At 34.8% G+C, this 26,467-nt stretch overlaps 1 protein-coding gene across 1 annotated transcript in view; it reads left to right on the top strand.

The window, feature by feature from the left end:
• The window catches only part of ZBTB11 (zinc finger and BTB domain containing 11), a 35,854-nt gene that overhangs the window by 4,397 nt on the left and 4,990 nt on the right, over nucleotides 1-26,467 (top strand). Inside the window, exons 2-8 of the mRNA XM_017676200.3 lie at nucleotides 5,249-5,484; nucleotides 6,119-6,350; nucleotides 13,526-14,367; nucleotides 14,605-14,784; nucleotides 23,670-23,915; nucleotides 25,201-25,345; nucleotides 26,036-26,153. Of these exons, the coding sequence (XP_017531689.3) occupies nucleotides 5,249-5,484; nucleotides 6,119-6,350; nucleotides 13,526-14,367; nucleotides 14,605-14,784; nucleotides 23,670-23,915; nucleotides 25,201-25,345; nucleotides 26,036-26,153 (1,999 nt within the window). The remainder of the gene's footprint in view (nucleotides 1-5,248; nucleotides 5,485-6,118; nucleotides 6,351-13,525; nucleotides 14,368-14,604; nucleotides 14,785-23,669; nucleotides 23,916-25,200; nucleotides 25,346-26,035; nucleotides 26,154-26,467) is intronic.

Here is a 26,467-nt window from a genome sequence, read left to right on the forward strand (position 1 = left end):
GGCTATAAGCAGACAATTAGGATTGTCATGCTAGTGGTGGTTGGGACTTACTATTAACACTAGCTGAGTAGAGGTCAGGGATGCTCCTAAACTTTTTATAGTGCACAGGAGAGTACAACCCCTCCCTTCCGACACAAATGTCCAAAATGACAATTGCTAACATTGAGAAATCCTGCTCTAGAATGAAAAACTTCATCGTTGTTTTATTAAAGGGCTATTCTCTAAGGTCACTTGTTATTATTAATATTACTGTTATTGCTACCATGACTATTTTTTGGTACCAGAGAGGTTGACCAGTGAGCATTATTTAACAATTATGTAGTAGTTGCTGTGTGTCGCTGTTCAAAGTGCTTTATAAATGTTAACATTTAACTATCATAATGGCCCTATGAGATAGGTGCTTTATTATCCCCATTTTACAGTTGATGACATAGGCACAGAGAGGTTCTGCCCCATGACTTTATCCTGTATTTTAATATATGCTGAAATTTCAAAATAAATTACTCTCTTCCCTGTCTCTTTCAAATGCTGATGCATGGGGATCTACAATTAAATGCTTCTAAAATGTGTAGATAGAACTTGGTTATGGTCTCAGAGCTAGAGGAATCAGACTTTACTGAATAATTTCAACCCCTTGCTTTTATTTTCCACTCTTTTTTTAAATTAAAGTATTGTTGATATACAATCTTATGTTGGTTTCAAATATACAAGATAGTGGTTCAACAGTTACCCATATTATTAAATTTTCACCCTTTGTAGTGAGGTTACTATCTGTCAATGTACTAAGACGTTACAGAATCATTGACTATATTCTCCATGCCCTACTACCATTCCCGAGACCAATTTACTGTGATTGTGAATTATTGTGCCCTTTTATCCCCTTCACCTTCATGCTCACCTGCCCCAAACCCTCCCCCTTGTAACCACTAGTCCCTTCTCAGTGTCTGTGAGTCTACTGCTGTTTTGTTGTTTCTATTTTACTTTGTTTTTATACTCCACAAATAAGTGAAGTCATATGGTATTTGTTTTTCTCCACCTGGCTTATTTCACTGAGCGAGCAAGAGTACCCCCTAGATCCATCCATGTTGCAAATGGCAGGATTTCTTTTCTTCTTATGGCTGAATAATGTTCCATTGTGTGTATGTACCACAGCTATTTTATCCATTCATCTATTGATGGACACTTAGATTGATTCCATATCTTAACTATTGCAAATAGTGCAGCAATAACATAGGTTGCATATGTCTTTTTGAATCAGGGATCATGTTTCCTTTGGGTAAATTCCTAGAAGTGAAATTATTGGGTCAAATGGTATTTCTGTGTTTAGTTTTTTGAGAAACCTCTACATTGCTTTCCTCCGCAGATGCACCAATTTACATTCCCACCAACAGTGTAGGAGGGTTCCCCTTTCTCCACATCTTCGCCAGCCTTTGTTATTCATAATCTTTTGTGTACTGGCTATTGTCACTGGTGTGAAGTGGTATCTCATTGTAGTTTTAATTTGCATTTCCCTGGTGATTAGGGATGTGGAGCATCTTTTCATGTGTTTGTTGGCCATTTGTATTTCTTCTTTGGTAAGTGTCTGTTCATATCCTCTGCCCATTTTTTAATCGGGTTATTTGCTTTTTGGGTGTTGAGGCATATGAGTTCTTTACACATTTTTGAATGTTAACCCTTTATCAGATGACATACTGTGGATGCCTTTTTTTTCTGCTGATGGTGTCCTTTCCTGTACAGAAGCTTTTTAGTTTGATGTAGCCCCGCTTGTTCATTTTTTATTTTGTTTCCCTTTCCTGAGGAGATGTGTCCAGGAATAAACTGCTCATGCTTACATTCAAGACATTTTTGCCTATGTTTTCTTCAGAGAGTTTTATGGTTTCATGTCTTGCATTCACGTCTTTGATCCATATTAAGTTTATTTTTGTGTATAGAGTGAGACAATAATCCTGTTTCATTCTCTTACATGTAGTTGTCCAGTTTTCCCAACACCAGTTGTTGAAGAGGCTGTCTTTTCCCCACTGTATATTCATGGCTCTTTTATTGTATATTAATTGACCATATATGCTTGGGTTTATTTCTGGGCTCTCTATTCTGTTCCATTGATCTCTGGGTCTGTTCCTGTACCAGTACCAAATTGTTTTGATCACTGTAGCTTTGTAGTAGAGCTTGAAGTCAGGGAGTATAATCTCCCTAGCTTTGTTCTTCTTTCTCAGGATTGCTTTAGCTATTTGGGGTCTTTTGTGTTTCCATATGAATTTTAGAACAATTTGTTTGAGTTCATTGAAGAATATTTTTGGCATTTTCATAGGGATTGCATTGAATCTGTAGATTGCTTTTGGCACATAACCATTTTGACAATATTAATTCTTCCTATCCAGGAGCATGGGCTAGATTTCCATTTATTGGTATCTTCTTTAGTTTCTCTCATGAGTGTCTTACAGTTTTCTGAGTAAAGGACTTTTACCTCCTTGATTAGGTTTATTCCTAGGTATTTTATTCTTTTTGATGCAGGTGTAAATGAAATTGTTTTCCTAATTTCTCTTTCTGCTAGTTTGTTGTTAGTATATAAGAATGTGACAGACTTTTGTGTATTAATTTTATACCATGCAACTTTGCTGAATTCAGTTTTTCTAATAGTTTTTTGGTGAAGTCTTTATAGGCTATTCTGCAAGTTTCCACTCAAAATAGTACATTAACTATGTTTACATATTAATGTCTTTTGAGTGGTTAACTTAGTTTCTTTCAGCTTAATCAGCTGTAGGTGAACTAAGGAGGTCAGTCAGATTTCTGAATCTGTAAATCTAGATTTAGGTGGTAACATCAAAAGCCTACCACTTTAGTTAGAGGACATAAACTATGATAGGGTGATTTTTTATATAATTGATTATCACATATAATACCATTTTTTAATTGTTTTTCATCCTTGTTCAATTGTTTTCTATGTAGTTTCTCCAATACCATTTAAAGTCAACCAGTTAATAGTTTACTCGAACCTCTGCTATATGCAGAATGTACAGAACTATTCAGAATCATAGAATGTTTATCTTTGTTTATTTTCAGTGTGGAAACTTCCATACCAGCATTTCTCATTCTCCATGTTTTTTACTTAGAAATATACTTGTTACATATATTCTCACATTATTTCTTCTCCCATTGCAATATACCTTTACAGTTTTTTTTATTGTGGTATAATATTGTGGGGAAGTTGGGATTCCTATGGCCAGTATCTTCACTGAACTTAAATCACCTGATGATGTAACTGACCTGTTGCTAGGCTACCGCTTTCACACCTTTAGGCAGTAAGCTATTATTGCTCTATATAGAGAGCTCGGCCCAGTGCTCTGGGTGGAGGCAGAGACACTAGTGCTGGACCTACTGCCGGGAGAACAACCTGGGTAATAAACCCTTTCACCCCAAAGAACGTTTTGCTGTCAATTTCTTTGGTCACACTGAATCCATAGCGAACTTGCCCTGAGCTGACACCCATTGGCAAGACAAATATACATAACAAAATTTATTATTTTAACCATTTTTAAGTCTACAGTTCAGTGGTATTAAGTGCATTCACATTGTTGTGCAACCCATCACTACTACTCATCATCAGGACTTTTTCATCATCCCAACCCATTCTTCACTTTTAAAAAAAAATGAACATCTTTTTCATTTACTCTTGATTATATGTAAAATATATAGCCATTCAGACTTCATCAGTTTTTAAAAAGTTGCTCATTATTCTTCATATGTGTATAAACTTGTTATTGACTTTAACATTTCAGACACTAGAATATAACCTCTATTGCTCTTAAAATCTATGCACACTTAAATACCTTTCTTATCAAAGTTGTATTTAACCCTAACCCATTATTTCCAAAGTTATACTCTGGGGAAAAAAAGGTGTTCTCTGAACAAATGCATTTGGCAAATTCCTAGGTTAAATACGTTTCTTTACTATAAATTCAGAGCTTCTAATACAATTATATGCATTGGGTGTGTGTTTAAAATGAGAATATTGTTTTCTGAATTTATTAGTGTATACTTTTTTAGTAATTATGAGACAATACAATTTGGGAAAAAGTGCTTGCATAGTATCTGAAGGCTGAAAGTGAAAGGAACTTGGTATAATTTGACAGCTTGAACCTTTTCAGGGATTTATTAAAAATTTACTTATACCTCTGTATCATCTCAACTAATTAATGAGCCTTTTCATTTGCATTTTACTTGGGGGCTTTGGGGGAAGAAGTTTCTGCCACAGTGATGGACACAAATATGTTCCTGGGTAAGTATAGTATACTGAAAATCACGTGACTTCTGTAGGCCCTCATATGTAATTTACTAGGCATAACTTTTGGATAAGTTATTTACCTGTTAGGGCTTCGTTTTCCTCATCTGCAGAGTGGGAATTAATTGGTCCTAGCTTACAAGGATGATAAGTGTGTATGTGTATAAAGTGTTCCTCCCTACTTCCTAAGGCTGAAAGTTGAAATTCACAATAGGGTTTTATGAATGATTTAAGTACAGTCAGATTTGTTAGATTGTGTATCCTGTGATTTCATACAACCTTGAAATCTCAGAGCTTTCACAAATGAGATTTATTTACATTCTCATTAAGAAGTTTTGGTTGTAGACCTGTTCAGGTAGCAGATTGGCTCCACCTGTCTTTTTTCATCTGCAGTTCAGGCCAAAAGATGGCATCCATCTGGAACATGCTGTTCGAGAGAGAGAGGACAGGGATCAGAGAATTGACGGGAAACAGTGCCTCTTAAAAGTTTTTGAGACATGGCATGCATCATATCCATTTGTATTCTATGAAGCAAAGCAAATTGCATGGTCAAACCTGATGTTAGTAGAGTGGAGAGGTATTAGCTTGAACCACGTTATATTACTTGTTTATGAAGGTAAAAAAGAATTGAGTAATGTCAATTTCATATAGCTCTTATTGCACAAATGAGTTGTAGCTCATAAGGAAATCAGCAGTACTACATAACCATCTTACAGGGTAAGGAAGTGAATAATTAGGAATAAGCTCAAAAGTCTACATCAGCATGGACATAAACCATCATATATAACTTCATATCTTTGAAGAAAATGTATCTTACATTTTACATTTTAAAGATACTCTGTGCTGTATGGGGCATGTGTATGTCTGCACGTATTAGCATGTACAGACTAAATCTATAATAAAATATATTCTTCAATTTTCAAATGAACAGTCTGAAATTTGACTTGTTAATTTTTATTTTCCTTACAGGTATATTAAAGCAAGTCAAAGATTACATTAAACAGTGTAGCAAATGCCAGGAAAAACTAGATCGCTCCCGTCCAATATCAGATACTTCAGAAATGTTAGAAGAATTGGGACTAGACCTTGAATCTGGAGAAGAAAGTAATGAATCAGAGGATGACCTGAGCAACTTCACTTCACCTCCAGCTACAGCCTCCAAGCCTGCAAAAAAGAAGCCAGTTTCCAAACATGAACTTGTATTTGTAAGTGGAACTTGCCATTCAGCTTCAACTTTCATACCTATTACACTAGCCTTTGTGAATTTTTTCTTAAACCATTAAAACTGCTTGACTCTTGGCCCTGACATTAAAGATTTAGGCAGGCCTGTGTCTAAAGTAATGCACTATGATGTTCTATACACTGAAAAGTATGCTGATAACTGCTTCTTCATTAATCATAAATATTCCTGTTATTTCTTTTCTTTGGAATATAACTTGTTTTAATCACTCCTCCTCTCTTATTTTTTAATGGTATATTGGTACAAATAGACATTACATTTCTGGGATCAGTCTCTGGGTCATACAGCAATGCAAAATTAAGCCAGCCTAGGTCTTCATTTTTTTTCTTGCATTAGTTTTTTACATCTTCAGATTTCTGACTAGTAAGAAGAGGCAGCAAGAAGTGAGATACAGGTGTTCACTTATCAGGTAGGATGAACATTGCAAAAAGTAGAACAATGTTTCTGTTCAAAATAGATAGGTAATAAAGAATATCAGGCTATTCATTGATATTAATAGTGTCCTTTAAAAGGGAATAATGTTTCTTGTTTTAAATTCTCTTTAGGGATAGAAACACACATGATATAACAAGTCTTTGATCTCAAACTTACTTTGATAGGTTGATACCAAAGGAGTGGTGAAGCGTTCTTCTCCCAAACATTGTCAGGCTGTCTTAAAACAGCTGAACGAACAGAGGCTCTCCAACCAGTTCTGTGATGTGACCTTGTTGATTGAAGGAGAAGAGTACAAAGCCCATAAATCTGTTCTGTCAGCTAATAGTGAATATTTTCGAGATCTTTTTATTGAGAAAGGAGCTGTTTCCAGTCACGAGGCAGTGGTGGATCTTTCTGGTAAGAATTTTCTAAGATTTTTGCTTTTTGTTTATAAGTTCATGACTGAAAGAGAGGTGTGTGTGTGTGTGTGTGTGTGTCTTTCTGTCTTACAAACTCAAGACTTAAGCTAGGAGATGCCTATTTATAGCAGCAAACTAAGCTGAACTGAAAGTGTCCTTCCTTTTAGCAAGATTTCCAAGATAAGAGTTATGGAAAAGTCTGTTATTTCCTGTCCCTATGTCATTGATGAGACAACTGTAGCAGTAGAAGTATTTCTGGGATTTACACTGTTAGAAACAGTTTGAGAGAAACCCGTAACTGCATCAGTATTATTACTCTAAGTGAGTATGTTGTTTAAAAATTGATTGCTTATATGTTATGTTGTGTGGGACATGTAATTAGAGAGCACTTCTGTAGGTCTGTTATTCTTCATTTTTTAAGATTAATTATTAGAATTCATTAGGTTCAGTTATCAAACTGCCAATGTCAAATAGTCTAAATTCCAGGTATGGTGTTTTTTGCTTGTTACTTTGGTATCACATTTATTGTAAATGAATGCTTTGACTTTTCTTTGGCCTCACTAGAACTTTTTTATTGGCTTAGGAGCCAATTAATGGAAATTTAGGGAGAATTAAAATAAGTAACCTTATCTATACATTTTCTCATAATAGTAACTTGCTGTAACTCTTGAATGACTGACATCACTGTGTGAAATGTCATTTCCCCTTTTTGAAACAAAAAGTGACTTCATTGAAGTATATAGTATATATAGTTAACCACTGATCTTTCCTACCTTGTATTTTTTAACTTCACCTCTTCTGGGAAGACAAATACAAATACATAATATTTTTCCTTAGCAGTAGCTATATGTTTAATTGCTAAAAAATATGTCTTGAGTGTCCACTCCGTGCAAGGAGCTGGCCTAGGCTCTGAGGAAACAATAGTGAGCAAAGTTTTATGGAACACAGAGTTGGATTACATTCTAGATTAGTGATATTCACTGTTTTCGGGTTTGATGATGCAGGAGAAAAATGCATCCTTTACTGGGCCATCTTAATAATAAAACTCATCGCAGGTGTAGTCTTTTGATATTAGTTAGCTTTGGAATTTTTTTTCCCTGTCTTTCATGCATCTGAAGCAGAAAGAGAGAAAGAAGCATGTGAGTGTTGCTCTTTCCAGTGTCTCAGCAGCTTATAGCAAATAAAATGCCTGCCCTAAAATGACAGCATCCTGATATTCCAAAAAAATACCTCATTGTTTATTCATTTCATATGCTTTTTTTTATATTTAGCAAATATGATGTAAGCCAATAGGAAGTAAGGTAGACATTATTAAAACTTTTCATTTGATTTAAACATTATGTGTACCATATTTAAGAAATGATAAAGTATATATCTCTTTTTTAATTACCTGGTTTCAACGTTGTTGAAGTCATCAGTCATGTTTTCCTTTGTGGTGTTAATACTTAAAAATTTTTTCCTTATTTAGTCATAAAGATATTTTCATATATTTTCTGAATTTTCATAGTTTTTCTTTCATGTTTAACTTTTCATCTCTTCAGAATTTATTTTTGTTGGTGTGAGATAGGTGCTCATTTTTTCCTGTTTTAATCATCACTTGTCTCACAACTATTCAGTGAAAACTCCATCATCTTCCCACCTATTGACCATGCAAATTCTCTTACAAAACAAATTTCCACACATTTGATACTTATTCTAGGATTTGTTCTAGTCTGTTGGTTGTCTCTTTGTATACTGTTATCACTTGGTCTCAATTACCTTAGCTTTATAATAATAAGGAAAATCTCCCATCTTTATTATGCAGGTAGGTCTTTATAACTATGTAGTTTTTCATGAACTTTGCTCTTCCATATAAACTGCAAAGGAATATTTTCAACTTCCACAAAAAGAAAAGAATGTACCTTGATACATTCCATTGTATAAATAAGGTTTTAGAGATTTACCCATAAAGGTCTCACACATCTTTTGTTGGATTATTCCAAGTATATTATGTTTTATTTTTAATGCTATTATAATTTTCTTCTTATAATTATATAATTTCTGGTTTACTTTTGCTATATATTGATTTTAAATACAGTAATACTGCTAAAATCCCTTAAGTCATTCAGACATTCATCTATAAATTTTTTGAGGTTTTCTACATTAAACAAATATATTATCTGCTAATAGTAATGGTTTTAATTCTATCTTTCCAGTCCTTTTCAACTTTTTTATCTTACTTTACAATGCTGTCCAGGACTGCAAAAAATGGCAGTTGAACAGATATGGTGATAAAGGGTTTAGTTATCTCAGTTCCATTTCTAAAGATGGTGCTTTTTTACCATGAAGTATATTATTTGGTAATTATTTAAAATAGATAACTCTCTACTCCTTTAACATTAAGGAAATTCCCTCTGAAATGGTGTTTGTTCGTTTGTAACCTCGCTGGCAAGTTTCCAGGTGTAACCTAAAGTGGGCCCTTATGTGCAGAGGTTAGGAGAGACCAAAGAAAGAGGCAGTCGACTCCAGATTGATAGTGGCAGGTTCAATAAGCAAAAGAACTTGCATAAGAAACTTGTCTTGGGTGGTTAGAGCATGAGTAAATCTCTGCACCTGCCCATCACAATCTTAAAAGTTTATATAGAAGCCTTACCTGGGTTCAGTCACATGCATAGGAGGCCTTATCTGTGTTCAGTCATGTACCCAGTCCAGTTAGCTTCAACACCATATTTCTGTATCAAGACTGTATCACTGGAGGAGCTTCTGGGAACAGGGAAGGCAAGTGGCACACATATTCCAAGGACAGGGAAGAGAGGTGGAGAGCTTCTGATTGCCTGTCCAACTCAGCTGGTGGTCACATCTTGATGATCTCCTCCAGCAGTGTTGACATATCACATACTTTTCTTGTGTTTACTGAGACCATTTTTATACTTCCTATTCTGTTAATGTGGAAAATTGATTGATTTTTCTAAAGTTAAGTCAGTTTTTCATTTGTGTAATACGGTTTAGTCATGATATATATATATCACTTTTTGTATAAATGGTTATAAAATGTGTCTTCCAATTTCTGTGTACACTGAAGTAGTTACTATGAGATTAGAATTATTTATGAAATAGTTACTATGAGATTAGAATTACTTATTTATTGAATGTTCAGTAGAAGGGTGGCTAAAATTGACTGGGCCTTTAGTGGACTCTGTGGAAAGATTTTTAACTACTAATTTGACAAGTTTTAATGGTTAGGTAATTATTCAGGTTTTCTATTTCATCTTGAGTAATTTATAGAAAGCTATGTTTTTCCAGAATTTTTTCATTTCATTTAAATTTTCAAGTTTATTGGCACATTTTTAATAATATTTTCTTCTAAATGTTTCAAGTGACTATAGAGGTATGTTTCATTCTTTGGTATTAGTTACTTGTGCCTTTTTCTCTTATTTTAAAATTTTTCTTACTAGAGGTTTACTGACTTTTATTTTCATTCCTACTAAAGCAGGAGTTGGCAAACCCGTTTCAGAGTTAAATCTGCTGCCTGTTTTTGTAAATAAAGTTCAAATGGCAGACAGCCACACCCATCATTTAGATACTGTCTGTGGCTGCTTTTGAGCTTACAAGGGTAGAATCCAATAGTTGCTGCATAAACCAGTGACCCACAAAGCCTAAAACATTTGCTTATCTGGCTTTTTGCAGTAAAACTTTCCTTATCTCTATGCCCTATCCCTACAGTCCCAAGATTTTAATATAATTAATTGAGGAAACTAGGAAGATGTTAAAATTGCCTCTAATAGAATTTTGAAGAAAAGATTTGTATATATAATTTTCAGCCAATGGAATGTTGAAATGAATTTGCTAAAAGGTGAAAAACTGGTTAACATCCTACAGGGAAATAAACCGCAAGTTTTGGGGTTCCTTCCTATGCTGATAGAAATAGCATCTCAGTCTTTCACCATTTGCTATCATTTTTCTGTAAGTTAATTTTCATGGAGTTGTAAAATAGCCCGGTCAGTATCAATCAGTCTGTGGTGCATACTAAGCACTGCTCTTAAAGAACACTTTGATAATCCTTTTTGCCTCTTATCAGATTTTGACTATTTTTTCTTAATGGTCCTTTCAAAGAATCATTATTTATTAATTTTTAAAAATAATATCTGCTTTTTATTATATTCTTTTTTATTCTGTTTGGGTATAGATACTGTCTCTTGTTTGTTTTTAAGTATGATACTTAGCCCATTAATTCCTTTCTAGTTTCCTAGTTTAAGAATTCTAGCTATAAATTTCCCTTTAATACTGAAGATTTGTTGACACTTGCTTTTTAACACTGTATGTGGTTTATTTTTATAAGTTTCATTTTGCTTGAGTGGTGCAATAATTGTTAATTTTTTATTTACTGATTTTTTTCTGTTGATCAATTGGTGGACACAGGTGTTTTAGAATATTAACTAGTGTGATTCATTTGTCGATTTCTGATTGAGTTTCTTCAGTTTTTGTTTTATGTGTCTTGAGGCCATGTTATTAGGTGGATAAAAGTTTAAAATTTTGGCTTTATGGTAAAATATCCTTATATCATTACGTAGAGATCCTTTTTATTTTTAGTGATGCTTTTCACCCTTAAAGTCTATTTGGATACTATTGTAAACAGTATTTTTTATTTTTCTCTTTACATACTGTTGTAAATATTTTTTAGCCGTGTAAACAATATTTTCATTACTATTTGCCCAGGATATCTTTCTTTCATGTTTTATTTTTCAGCTTTTTTTGTATCTTTATGTTTGGGATGTCTCTTTAAACAAAGTATTTCTATATTTTGTTTTTAATCCAGTTCTATTTCAAATGTCTCTTTTAGCAGGCCACTTTTTATGACCTTTTGCTCTTTACTGGTATTATGCCACCCTTTATTTTCTGTACCTTATTATAGCAATACTTAATATCTTTGCTGGTTTGATTCATACTGATATTTCTGCTAGCTCTTTTTCATGGTGCCTTGTTCATGTTTTTTTTTTTTTTAATTTACATACAGTGGTTTCATATTTCTTAGAACTTTGTGGGAAATATTTCAGTTTTGGGTTGAAGGTCTTTTCTACAGAGAAAGCATTTGATTTTTCAGATGCTGAAGGCATTACCAGTCTGGGACCACTTTAAATTTGCATCTTGAAGTTTTTTGACTACCAAAGTACTGTATATTCAATTTAAAAACCTACCAAATTAAACCTGGCTTGTGGTCATGACTACTCAGAGATTTCTCTACCTTTTCTGCCTGGTGATGTGGCACTAAGTATTTTTTAAGTAATATTTTAAAATATTTTTTCAAGTGTTTTTGCTTTTGTTTTAATTAAGTGGGTCAGTCAGGGTACCTCAGTCTGCCATACTGGTAGATGTGGATGTCATAATTTTTCTATTTGTAACCACTGCCCTTTTAAAAAAAATTTTTTTTATTTTTGGTAAAAAAACATGTACATTCTTAATGATTTGTAAGTATACAGTTCATATAGTGTTAGCCGTATTCACATTGTTGTGTTAAATATCTCCAGAGCTTTCTCCTCTTGCAAACTTATTTCAATTTGATTAAAATATTTTACAGAGTGTATATATGTGTATATGTAATGTGGCTAGAGGTATAAACAGAATATCAAAATTACCTGCCTGTTATCTCTTGGCAGTAGGATTATGAGTGGTTTTTATTTTCTTTTGTGTTTGAGAGTATTTTACAGTAAACATAGACTTGTATTTTTGAAAAAATGGTGGAAAATGTTAATTCTTCATAGGAAATTTTTCTTAGTAACTTCAAACTTAGAAATTAAAAAGATACTAGGTAAAAGACCAAAATACATCATTGCATTGGCATGTTTTGTTTTGTATTTTTAAGAATATTCTTACTTAACTCAAGCTTATTTAACTTTGTAATTTATAGCAGGATTAATATGGCTTTAGCCTATTTAATCATCAGCTTTCCTAGGAATGGCCAAATTAGCCATGGTGATAATCTTGATATGTAATCCCCACAGTTTTCACTCTGACCCGTAATATATATAACAGTTTAAGACTTGCCTGTATATTTGTCCATTTCCTTTTGCAAAAGGACTACATTTTATTTAACTTGAGTCAAAACTGAAAAACACAGCGAATATGAATTTTTAAAAGATTACTTTGGCTTTCTGTGTTTTAATAAAGATAAATTATAGATGAGAAAAGCAAGACACAGAACAGTATGTATAATATGACACCTACTATAAAAAAGGGGAATAGGGATATTTACTTGACTGTATAAAGAGACCCTAGGAAACTATGTAAATTCTTAATCATACTGATTATGGAGATGGAGTTGGATTTATCATTGTGTAATCTGATTTTTGAATCATATGAATGTTAAAAATGGTTTTTGAAAGTGAAGTACTGAGAATTTAGGAAGGAAATGATCTTTCTTTCTCATATAAAATAAGAATGTAATACTTATGTGTATAGTAATTATTTCATTCCTTAGACCAGGGTTAGGCAACTATAGCCAAAAGCCAATTTTTCATTCCCTCCCTTTTTGTAAATAAAGCCATATTGGAACCAGCCACTCACTTGTTGATGTATTATCTATGGCTGCTCTTTCCAGCTACAGTGGCAGTGTTGAGTAGTTGCAACAAACACATTATGGCCTTCAGTAGTTATTATCTGATTGTTAACAGAAAAATTTTGCTGACCCCATGCCTTAGACTTTGTTTTAAAATTTTTAGTATTAGAACCCTTTGTTCACATTCAAATTTTCGTATGGACTTCTATTAAAGAGAAAACTATATTTACTGAAGTGAAGTTAGGGGACAGGTTGGTTGAACCCTGCCTACTCACCTGCCTCCCTCTCTTTTTTTACCCTCCATTCTCCAGCAGCTGTTTCTTGAGGGGAATTTGAGGAACCCCCGGGGTTCTAAGGAGTACAGTTTGAAAGTGACTGCCTTACAACAACTCTTTGAGGTAGTAAGTTTGATATTATTTTCTATTTTAGGTATTGAGACACTGAGCTCATAGAAGTGAGTTAGTCAAGGCTTAATAAACAACGAGAACACAAAACAACTCCAGGGTGTGTTATTGTAGGAAAAATGGTCATATTTGCCTTTACAGTCTATTATATATTGTCATAATCACATGTTAATTGTTCTTATAAGGTGTTTTGGTTGTAATCTGACTTTTTGTCCCCATCTTTCTTGTTTCATATAGGTTTTTGTAAGGCAAGCTTCCTTCCCTTACTGGAATTTGCCTATACTTCTGTGCTAAGTTTTGATTTTTGTAGCATGGCTGATGTGGCCATCTTGGCTCGCCATCTTTTCATGTCAGAAGTTTTAGAAATCTGTGAAAGTGTACATAAACTAATGGAAGAGAAGCAGTTAACAGTATATAAGAAGGGTGAAGTACAAACAGTTGCATCTACCCAGGACTTACCAGGACAGAATGTAGGTCCAGCACCTCCTGTGGCTAGCAATGAGGGAACCACAACTTTATCAACTGAACTTGGGGACTGTGAAATTTTTTTACTGGTGAATGGAGACTTGCCAGAAGCTGAGCAGAATGGAGAGTTGGAACGGCGGTCTGAGCCCCAGATTTCTTCAGAGACTGAAGCTGCTGCATCACCTGGAGGCTGTATAACTGATTCTCATCCAGAAATGGAGTCTGTTGATTTAGTGACAAAAGACAACCAGACAGAACTAGAAACTTTAAGCAGCAGACAAGATAGCATAGTTTCTAATATTCATCCTAAACTTTCAAAAGAGAATGTAATCATTAGCTCTCCAGAAAACGGTGATATGGAACATGATACGTCAACCGAGGATATCTGTGCTGAAGACATTCCAGAGTATGGGCAGAACTTTAGCAAGTCTTTAAAAGACCAGGAGAATCTAGTTGTACCAACAGCAAAGACAGACTCTGGCCCAGATGATGATACTTACAAAAGCAGGCTTCGGCAGCGTTCTGTTAATGAAGGAGGATATATCCGACTGCACAAAGGAATGGAGAAAAAGTTGCAGAAGCGGAAAGCCATTCCCAAGTCAGCAGTTCAACAGGTATAATGAAAAAGAGTTGACCTTTGTAGTTTTAGCTTTAAGTTGAAAGCATTCTATTAACTTATGCCTATGGTGGAAATTCTTTGGGGAGGAAGGGCAGTAGGTACAGGGAAATGACTTGTTTTAAATACCAATATTAATATGATTATGTGAATTGGAAATATTTACAACATGGCTCATGACTAAAAATCAAAGTGAATATATTCACTTAGGTTGGGTTTTCTATTCCTTAACTAGGTGGCCCAGAAATTAGTTCAAAGAGGAAAAAAGATGAAACAGCCAAAAAGAGATGCTAAAGAGAATACTGAAGAAGCAGCGTCTCATAAATGTAGGGAATGTGGCATGGTTTTTCAGAGACGGTATGCCCTTATAATGCACACAATGAAACATGAAAGAGCTAGAGATTACAAATGCCCGGTAAGTATCTGGTAAACTAATTGAAGACTACTCTAACTTTATGATAAATAGAATCCAACTTACTGCTTCCTTGTTAAATCCTACCATTTGTAGTCTCTCTGTCTCCATTATATTGCTATAAGAGTTACCCTCTGATTTATATGCATGGCATTTTCTTGACAAAAAAGAAAGTTCAGTGATGTACCTCTGCCGCTTCCTGATACCCTACTAAGACAGCAGTAAAATTATCATTTAAAAAATACAAGCTCATAAAAAGGCAAAGAAAACAGGAGAGGAAACTGTAGTAACTAAATTCTGGATTCTGATAAATGGAATAACTGATTTAGCAGAACTGAAAGGGTTCATCCCAAGCTTTCAGTGGGGAAAGCTATCTATGACTCAATCCAAATTGTATTACAGAACTACCAAATGGCTCAGGAATTAGTGTTACTAGCTACCTTGAAAGTAGAGGTATGTTTGGTTGTTAGAAAGTCTTTTTAATAAGCAGTTAAATTACCATCACTATGCCTCAGCCAAAGATCTATTTTTTACCTTCTGGAGAAGATAAAACCATAACTGCTCTGGGGAGTGCTGTCTACAGGGTGGGTAAATGTACTATGTCCCAAACAGGGAAAAGTAAAAGCTTACATACTAAGTAACGAATCCTTTCAAGTTCTCTTTTCCCTACTCAAGTCCCAAGATGTTATCAGCCACATCCTTAAACCCAAAAGCAAAAAGACTTCTTAGAGACAAGAAATCCAAAGCCCAATAACAAAAGTCCTAAAGATAATGCTGACAATAAAGCCTGTGGTTGACATCCCACTCCTAGACTTACATAGAAATTCCAGTTCTTTTTTTAACATCTTATTCTGAAATATGAATATACATCAGGCATCATCAAGACGCATGATAAATATTTCAAGATAAAAGGCAACTTTGAGGAATTCAGGATTCTGTGGAGAGAAGAAAACTTAAAAAAAAGAAAAGAAAAAAACACCAAGTATGATTTATATCAGTGGTAAATGAAAAAGTTACATCAGTGAAACAATAACCAGGTATTTTGTTTTTACAGGGCACATTAATGAAAACAGAAGTGCTATTGAGGAATAAAATATATAGTAATAAATATAAAAATCTCAGAAAAGTCAGGACATACAACTTACTAAATCTCTCAGAAAAAGCAAAAAGACAAGTTAGAAAATGGGAGTGAAAGAAATTTAGAGAATCAGTATAGGATACCTTATATCCAGATAATTCCAAACAGAGAACATGGAAAGAAAGAAATCATTGATGCAATAAAGAAAAATTTCAGAAGTTAAGAATAGAAGTTTAAATGTTAAAAGGGCATGTTGAATGCCCAGAATTGTGGATGAAAACAAATCTATATCAAGATACATTATGAAATTTCAGAATCAACGGACCAACAGAAAAATCTCATAAATTACAATTGTGAAAAAGATGGTCAGTTTCATAGAAAGGATAAGGGTCAGAACGGCTTTGGCTTTTCAGCAGCAACAATAGAAGCTTAGGAGATAAAGGCACTATGTATTTAAAATGATAAAGAGAAATGATTTCTAACTTAGAATCTATAGCTAGCCAAGCTAATTTGTGATGGTAAAATAACATTTTCAGACATGCACAGTCTCAGAAGTTTTACCTTGCATGTCTGAATACAAGCTACTGGCAGGAGCTTCTCAGGAAGCTATTGGCAGAGGTGTCCACTAAAATGAACAAAGACATGGTAAACCAGAAACATGGGATCCAATTCTGCTGAGTCCGAGCGTAAGAAACAAACAGCCCAGGCTGAAACAGGACATTATGCTTTGTTCGACAGAGATCTCCCATAAAGTGATGTGGTTTAAATCTTCTCTCAGTAGATAGCTGAGGAAAGTTTGGTGATAAATTAGCAGTAAATACAAAAGAAATAAACAAAACAAAATAAAAAGAAATAGTGTACTACTATGTGGCCCAGCTGTAGTAATTTTATATCATCCAAATAATGTGTACACTGAAATGGATACAATCAAAATTAAGATACAGCTATATTGAGAATACAGGGTAAAGGGAGGCATTTGGGTATGTGTAGAGAGCAGAGGGGTAAAGGAGGTTCATTACCCATTCATTTTACTTAGAGTTACAAAGATAATCATCATGAACGAATTAAAAAAAAGTGGCATAGGTAGACCAAGCAATGAGTTTTATTTACTTATATTTATTACAATTTTTTTTATTAAGGTATTATTGATATACACTCTTATGAAGATTTCACATGAAAAACAATGGTTACAATATTCACTCATATTATCAAGCCCACCCCCGCCACTGCCATGCCCCATTGCAGTCACTGTCTGTCAGTGTAGTCACTACTTTGCTTCTGTGTGCTACACTGTTTTCCCCATGATCCCCCCACACCATGTGTACTAATCATAATTCCCTTCAATCCCCTTCACCCTCCCTCCCCACCCACCCTGCCCGAACCCCTCCCCAGTGGTAACTGCTAATCCCTTCTTGGAGTTTGTGAGTCTGCTGCTGATTTGTTCCTTCAATTTTACTTCATTGTTATGATGAGTTTTATTTTAAAAAATAATAACTTTATAGATAGCAATACATAACTGGTATTAAAGAATGAAAGCTTTCATGAATATCTAACAATTAAACAATAAAATTGAAGCACATCACAGTTTTATTTTTTTCTATTTTTTCCAACTCCTATTTTTGCTCCGCCTAAAAACTATTAGTACTTATATGGCCGCATTCTTCTATCTTTGTGTCATGCCGTTCCTTCAAGACAGACCTAGCTATCTCAGTGATGCCATATTGCCTAGGTTATTTCCTCTTCTTAAATATTTTACCTTTTTTACATATAAATCCTGTTTCTGTGGTTGGATTTTTTTTATTGATACATAGTCTTACTTAAGTTTCAAGTATACAACACAGTGGTTTAATAGTTACTCACATTATTAAATCCTCACCCCCACTAGTACAGTTACTATCTGTCAACATAGGAAGATATTACAGAATCATTGGCTATATTTTCCATGCTGAACTACTATTCCTATGACCAGCCTACATTATGATTGAGAATTTTTGTGCCCCTTTATCCCCCTTACCCCTCCCCCATGGTAACCACCAGCCCTTTCTCAGTGTCTATGAGTCTGCTGCTGTTTTCATTTTGTTTTGCTTTGTATTTATTTTCCACAAATAAGTGAAATTATATGGTATTCATCTTTTTTCACCTGATTTATTTCACTGAGCATAATACCCTTTAGGTCCATCTATGTTGTCACAAATGGCAGAATTTCTTTTCTTTTTATGGTTGAATAATATTTCATTGTGTACACATACCACATCTTTATCCGTTTATCTATTGATGGACACTTAGATTGCTTCTGTATCTTGGCTATTGTAAGTAATGCAATGATAAACATAGAAGTGCATACATCTTTTCAGATAAAGGTTTTTTTTGTTTTGTTTTCTTTGGGTAAATTCCTAGATGTGGAATTCCTGAGTCGAATGGTATTTGTATTTTTCGTTTTTTGAGGAAAACTCCATATTGCTTTCCACAGTGGCTGCACCTATTCATTTTCTTACCAGCAGTGTAGGAGGGTTCACTTTTCTCCACATCCTTGCCAACACTTTTGTCTTTTAGATAGTGGCCATTCTGACTGGTGTGATGTGCTATCTCATTGCATGGGTTTATATCTGGGCTGTCTATTCTGTTCCATTGATCTCTGGGTCTGTTCTTGTGCCAGGACTTAATTGTTTTGATTACTGTAGCTTTGTAGTGGAGCTTGAAGTCAGTGTAACCCCCCAGCTTTGTTCTTCTTTCTCAGAATTGCTGTGGCTATTTGGGGTCTTTTGTTGTTCTGCATAAATTTTAGAACTATTTGTTCTAATTCATTGAAAATGCTGTTGGAATTTTGCTAGGGATTGCATTGAATCTGTAAATTGCTTTCAACAGAATGGTTATTTTGACAATATTAATTCTTCCTATCTGTGAGCATGGAATAGATTTTCACTTATTTGTGTCTTCTGTAATTTCTGTCATGAGTCTCTTACAGTTTTCAAAATATAGGTCTTTCACTTTCTTGGTTAAGTTTATTCTAGGAATTTTATTCTTTTTGATGTAATTGTAAATGGAATTGTTTTCCTGATTTCTCTTTCTGCTAGTCCATTGTTAGTATATAGGAATGCAACAGATTTCTGTGTATTAATTTTGTATCCTGCAACTTTGCTGAATCCAGTTTTTAGTGCTTATAGCTTTTTGGTTGAGTCTTTAGGGTTTTCTCTATATAATATGCCATCTGCAAATACTGACAGTTTAATTACTTCCTTACCAATTTAGATGCCTTTTATCTCTTTGTGTTGTCTGGTTGTCGTAACTAGGACCTCTGTACTATGTTGAATAAAAGCATTGAGAGTGAACATCTTTGTCTTGTTCCTGATCTTAGAGGAAAAGCTTTCAGCTTTTCACCATGAAGTGTGATGTTCGCTGAGGGTTTGTCATATATGGCCTTTATTATGTTGAGATACGTACCCTAAATGCCGTTTGTTGAGAGTTTTTATCATGAATGGATAATGAATTTTGTCAAATGCTTTTTCAACATCTGTTGAGATGATCATCTGATTTTTATCCTTTTTGTTAATACGTTGTATGATACTGATTAATTTACAAATATACCATCCTTGCATCCCTGAAATAAATCCAACTTGGTCATGATGAATGGTCCTTTTATGTATTTTTTAATTCAGTTTGCTAATAATTTGTTGAGGATTGTTGTCTTTGTGTTCATTAGGAATATTAGTCTATAATTTTCTTCTTTTATAGTGTCTTTGCCTGGTTTTGGTATCAGAGTGATGATGGCCTCATAGAATGAGTTTGGAAGTATTCCTTCATCTACTTTTTGGACTACTTTAAGGATGGGTGTTAGCTCTTCTTTAAATGTTTGGTAGAATTCAGCTGTGAAGCTATCTGGACTTGGAATTTGTTTTTTGGGGGGGAGTTTTTTGATTACCAGTTCAATTTCATTGATAATAATTGGTCTGTTCAGATTTTCTGTTTCTTCCTGGGTCAGTATTGGAAGGTTGTATTTTTCTAGGAAGTTGTCCATGTCTTCTAATTTGTCCAATTTATTGGCATACAATTTTTCATACTATTCTCTAATAAATCTTTGTATATCTGTGATGTCTGTTGTGACTATTCCTTCTTTGTTTCTTATTTTGTTTGTGTACTCCCTTTTTTTTCTTGATAATTCTGGCTTAGTGTTATTTTATTTATTGTCTCAAAAAACCATCTCTTTGTTTCATTTTTTTCTATTGTTTTATTCTTCCTTGTATTATTTATTTCTGCTCTGACCTTTATTATGTCTCTCCTTCTACTAACTTTGGACTTTATTTGTTTTCTTTTTCTAGTTTCTTTAATTGTGAGTTTAGACTGTTTATGTGGAATTGTTCTTGTTTCTTGAGGTGGGCTTGTATTGCTATATACTTCCCTATTAGAATGGCCTTTGCAGTGTCCAACAAATATTGGACTGTTGTATTTTTGTTTTGTCTCCCATATATTGCTTTATTTCTGTTTTAATTTGTTCATTGATCCTTTGATTATTTAGAACCATGTTGTTTAGCCTCCATGTGTTTGTGGTCTTTTTTGTTTTCTTTGTGTAATTTATTTCTAGCTTACACCATTGTGGTCTGAGAAGCTGCTTGATACAATTTCAGTCATTTTGAATTTATTGAGACTCTTCTTGTGGCCTAGTATGTGATCTCTTCTGGAGAACATTCCATGTACACTTGAGAAAAATGTGTATCCTGCTCTTTTGGGTGGAATATTCTATAGATGTCTGCTAAGTCCATCCAATCTAATGTATTTAGTGTGACTTTTATTTATTTTCTTTCTGGTTGATCTGGCTATTGATGTGAGTGGTGTGTTAAAGTCTCCTACAATGAATGTATTGTAATCTATTTCCCCCTTTAATTTTTTTAGTATTTATTTTACATATTTAAGTGTACCAGTGTTGGGTGCATAGATATTTACAATGGTTATATCCTCTAGTGGGACTGACCCCTTTATCATTATGTAATGTCCTTCTTTGTCTCTTGTTACTTTCTTTGTTTTGAAATCTATTTTGTCTAATATAAGTACTGCTATTCCTGCTTTATTCTCCCTATTGTTTGTATCAAATATCTTCTTCCATCCCTTTACTTTAAACCTGTGTATGTTTTGGGGTCTGAACTGAGTCTCCTGTATGCAGCATATAGGGTCTTGTTCCTTTATCCATTCTGTGTCTTTTGATTGGTACATTCAGTCCATTATAATTTAAGGTAACTATTAATTGATATGTACTCATTGCCATTTTATTAATTGTTTTCTGTTTGTTTTTATAGCTCCTTTTGTTGTTTTCTTCCTCTCTTATACTCGTCTCTTGTTATTTAATGGTTTTCTTTAGTGTTGTGATTAGATTCCTCTTTTTTCATTTTTTTTGTGTATTTATTATAGCCTGTAGGTTTGTGATTTCCAAAGGTTCACGGATAGCTTCCTAACTATATAACAGTCTATATTAAGTTGCTGATTGCTCTATTTCAAACACAATCTAAAAGTACTTTTTTCTTCCTCCTCCTCCTCAACACTTTATGTATTAGATGTCATAATCAAAACTATTTAGCCTTAGGAACGTTTCCATCTACAGCAGTTTCATTAACATATCCTTTAATGGTGGTTTTGTTACAAATTCTTTGAGCCTTTGTTTGTCTGGAGATTGTTAAATCCCTGCTCCAAATTTAAATGATAATATTTTTGGGTAGAAGATTCTTGGTTGAAGGTCCTTCTGTCTCAGTACATTAAATATTCTATGTTGCTCCCTTCTGGCCTGTGAAGTTTCTGCTGAGGAGTCTGCTGATAGCCTGATGGGATTTCCCTTATAAGTAATTTTTTCTCTTTCTCTGAGTCCTTTCAGTACTCTCTCCTTATCCTTAATCTTAGCCGTTTTAATTATTATATGTCTTGGTTTTATCTTCCTGGGGTTCCTTTTGTTAGAGGCTCTTTGTGCTTCCATGACCTGAATGTCTTTATCCTTTCTGAGACTGGGGAAGTTTTCAACTATTATTTCCTCAAGGAGACTTTCTATCCCTTTGTTTCTCTCTTCTCCTTCTGGTACCCTTATTATGCAAATATTGTTTCATTTGGATTGGTCACACAGCTCTCTTTACCATTCATTCCTAGAGATCCTTTTTTCTCTCTGCTCCTCAACTTCATTGTTTTCCTGTTCTCTAATTTCCATCTCATTTACTGTCTTCTCTACTTGCATCAATCTGTTATTTATTCCCTCTATTGTGTGTGTCATTTCAGTTACTGTATTCTTCAACTCTTATATCTCTAAGTCTTCCCTGAGTTCTTTAATTCATTTCTGCAGATCAGTGAGCATATTTATGACTTTTACTGTGAAGATTGGTGATCTCCATTTCATTTATCCTTCTTTCTGGTATCTTATCCTATAGTTTTATTTGGAACATATTCTTCTGCCTCCTCATTTTGTCAGGGTTTCTGTGTATTTTGTATTATACTTTCTTGTATTTTCTATATAGTCTTCCTTTGTATTACATGGATCTGCTGTGCTTCCTGATCATGAGAGTAATGGCTTTATGAAGAAGGTGTCCTGGGTGCCTAGAAGCTCAGGGCTCTTCTTTCCCATGCCTGGTTCTCCTTTGCAGTGGATACCCAGATGCTGTTAATGGGCAACAGGCAGGGTCACTTTTCTGTCTTTCTACTCACAGTGGTTTTATCTCCATCTGCTGAGGCTGGTGGTTTGCCTCAGCTGGACCTATATAATCAGAGCAGTGGTTTCTGCTGGGATCATTATGGGCAGGGCCACCCCCTGCCTGCCTTGCAGTGGTGGTGGGGCTGTTGGGTAACAGGGTGGACAGTGAAGTGGCAGGGCAAGTTGCATTATGGCGGGGTTCACAGGCTTTCACCCTGTTGCTGAGCCCTGGGTGCTCCACAATGGCAGTGAGTGGTGCAGTGCAAGGGCCTGCAGGCTTCTTGGGTGCAAAGCAGTGGAGGCAGCTTGTTGTGCTGCAGCATTGAGTTCCACAGACGCTTCCACCACTGAGGAGTATGGAGCACCTGGGGCTCCTGAGAGTGCTCAACCAGCTGGACTGGGGAGGTATCATCCACCTGCCCTTTTCTGCTGCTGATATAGCTCTGTCCAACCCTACCCTCTCTGGTTCCCCTCCCACTGCTGGCAAGTCTTTCAAACTGCTGCCCCTGTGTTGGGTCTCAGTGGGACCAACAGAGTGTGCCTGTCTTCCACAGCCAGCTGGTTTCTTAGCTTCCTAGTGTTCCAGCTGTCTGTAGTGTCCAGTCCTGCTAATTACCAGAGCGTAATGCAATGTGGACTTGTGTTCCCAGAGCAGATCTCCAGGGTCAGGTGTGCTGTGTTCCTGTGTACCTATAACCCCACCACTTCGTTTCTCTTCCGCACTCCTGTGGGCTGGGGTCCTACTTGGTCATGGCTCTGCCGCTTTCCCCTTTCCTGTGTCATCTTCTTTTCTTCCCCAGGTGTAGATGGTGTGTTTTGTAGTCTCCAGTTAATTTTCAGGTCTAGTTGTATTTTTTTTGTGTGTGTGTGTGTGTGTGTGTGTAGGTTTCTGCCTTGCCTTCGGACTCTGCCATCTTGAGACTTCCCCTCTTCTGTGGTTAGATTATAAACCTCTGCAGAATAGGGACTGGGTCTTCGCCTTTGGTCTTTATAATCTGGTACCTAGCATGTTATATAGTATACACATTATATTAGTTTATTGATTTATGTAATTGTAACAAAGAAATGTGAAGCTGAAATAATAGTCAGGTTTTACTTAACATTTGTAACAGAATTAAATTTAGAAAGAATTTTGTCTACTTTTTCTTTTAGCTGTGTAAGAAACAATTTCAGTACAGTGCCTCCTTGAGAGCACACCTTATTCGACATGCCAGAAAGGATGCACCCACTTCATCCTCTTCCAATTCCATGTCTAATGAGGCATCAGGAACATCAACTGAGAAGGGCAGAACCAAACGAGAATTTATATGTTCTATATGTGGAAGGACATTACCTAAATTGTATTCTCTTCGAATACATATGTTAAAGCATACAGGTGTGAAGCCACATGCATGCCAGGTAAAGCCATATGTTTATTTTGTTATAAAAAGAAGATTGGAACTTGTAATGAGACTGGTTGATTCCGAAGTCACCCTCACTCTTGTAAAGTGTCACCAGGGCTTCTGACACCCAGTTTGTGGTCTGGTTCAAGGGTGATTCCCAGTTGTGTTCTTTACTTTGCTGTTTCATTTGTTGTAATTTGAAATGACTCTATTTAGGGTGTTTGAGAAACTTAACCAGGATTCAGAGGATATACTGGGCGAGAGTAACCAATTCATCATCCAGTCATCCTTTAATTTTCAATAGGACCTACCTGGACTGGAAAGGAACATGTGGCTTAAACACATCTCTTTAGCAAAAGTCCTGCCTAAGCTATGTGTCCTTCTCTAGAGCTGAGGACTGAGGTCACTTCAGTGCCAAAATCTGAGTCTTGGTTGAAGAATCCTGTGATTAGCCAGCTTTGGGCTCTTTGGAATACTGAAAATTAGTAGCATTTGTAGCTTTTCATTTAAGCATGAACCACTGTTTTTATTAATAAACAGTTTGGAATCCAGGAAATTTTTTTTTCCAATGAGATTTTTAATGTTTTTCTCTCCCTCTCTTTTTATTATGTGAGAATAGAATAAAATAGAGCCCCATGTGCCCTTTATCCAACTTTAGAAGTTATCAGCATATGGTCAGCTGTGTTTTATTTATACTGTCACTCATTGTCCTACTGTCCCCTAAGTGTCATTTTATTCACATAAAAAACTAAGTATTAACTGGGCCTCTGGTTTTGTGGTATAAGGGCATTACTCAAAATGTGTGGTCCATGGGAAATAAATACAGAGTGGATAGTAAGCATTTAGAAACTATCATGGCAGTTTGTCACTGTTGTGACATTTTTATTGTGTTTAGCAAAATATGGATTGGAGAAAGAAAAAAGACTGGTTCTTAATCGGAGAGTGTGAGAAGCCCTCTTCTAGATGGTATAGCAGGAAATGAGTATCTTTTCTTCACTAAACTATCTTTTAATATAAGGTGTACTGTTAACAAAAATCACAAAGACATCATCAGATCTTGTTGTACTGCTTTTAGATCCTCCAGTGATTGTATAAATATAAGAAAAATAGCAATATTTAAGAACTGAATCAGAAGATGGTCAGCTAGCTAATATTAGCTGATATGTTTCAACTTTTGTCATTTTGTTTACAATTTAAATTTTTTATTTAAAATGGCATACTAGTTTTTCTGTCCTTGTTCTGCAGAAACAGCCCCTATTTAGTTATCTGTTTTACTGGTTAAAACACCTGTGCTATCTTAGGTCTGTGGAAAGACTTTCATCTACAAGCATGGTCTAAAATTACACCAAAGTCTCCATCAATCACAAAAGCAATTCCAGTGTGAACTATGTGTTAAGTCATTTGTTACCAAACGGAGTCTTCAAGAACATATGAGTATTCACACAGGTAACAAGTAATTTGCATTAACATAATTACATATTACATACTATTTTTTATATTGGTTATGCTATAATTTTAGAAATTATATTGATATACTGATGGAGGTATGTATGCATTTTTTTTATTTAAATAGGTTAAGTTAAAAGGTATTTTCAAAGCTAACTTAGAGTTCTTATTTGCATAAAAATATTCATTGTTTCCCTCTGTTAAAAAAAAAATGTGTACTGAGTATTAAATCATGTGTAATTTAGATCCAGGCCCCTAAAGAAATGGTCATACTTTTAAGAAGTCAAGCAATAGGTAGAGGTAACTCTCAACATAGTATGTGGCTTGTAATTTTATTAGAATATTTAGTCCACATATATTTATTTTCACATATGTAAACAGTTTGTGGAAATGGCCGATGAAGGGTAGACATGGCTCTAAAGCTTATGTTCAACCGTGTTATTACAATTCAGATTATCATGCACATTCTTTGGGTAGCAGTAGCTAGCCTTGCCACAACTGTAGTTGAGAGGAAATAGTGATTTTGGCTATTAGTGATCTGGGCTAAAAACAGGGATTTTTATACTCTTAGAAAGTGGCTGCCAAATATTAGAGCTTACATACTCCTTTGATAGAGTAGCTTCTGAAATACGACAAAGCATTCTGTTTACCTGATCCTGGATTTGTGACATATTTTTTGTTGTTTAATAGGAGAGTCCAAGTACCTTTGCTCAGTTTGTGGAAAGTCTTTTCACAGGGGCTCTGGACTCAGCAAGCACCTGAAGAAACATCAACCAAAGCCTGAGGTTCGAGGCTATCATTGTACTCAGTAAGTATTTAATAGGTGAACTAATCAACAAATTTTCTTAAGGTCTTGTTTGGTTTGTTTGAAACTTGTTTTCAAAAGAAAATACTTGTAGTGACTATAGTTGGTAACACTATGTTATATAATTAAATTTGCTAAGAGTAGAACTTAAGTGTTCATATATATTTTATTTATATATATATCAGTTTACTTACTAACATAAATATGTATCAAGGTAATGTCTATTAGATGGGAGTTCTTTCACATTGTATACATGTATCAAATCATCACAAAGTACACTTTAAATATCTTACAACTTTGTCAAGTATACCTCAATA

This window comes from Manis javanica, chromosome 3 (genome assembly GCF_040802235.1).
Source record: "Manis javanica isolate MJ-LG chromosome 3, MJ_LKY, whole genome shotgun sequence".
Lineage (NCBI taxonomy): Eukaryota > Metazoa > Chordata > Mammalia > Pholidota > Manidae > Manis > Manis javanica.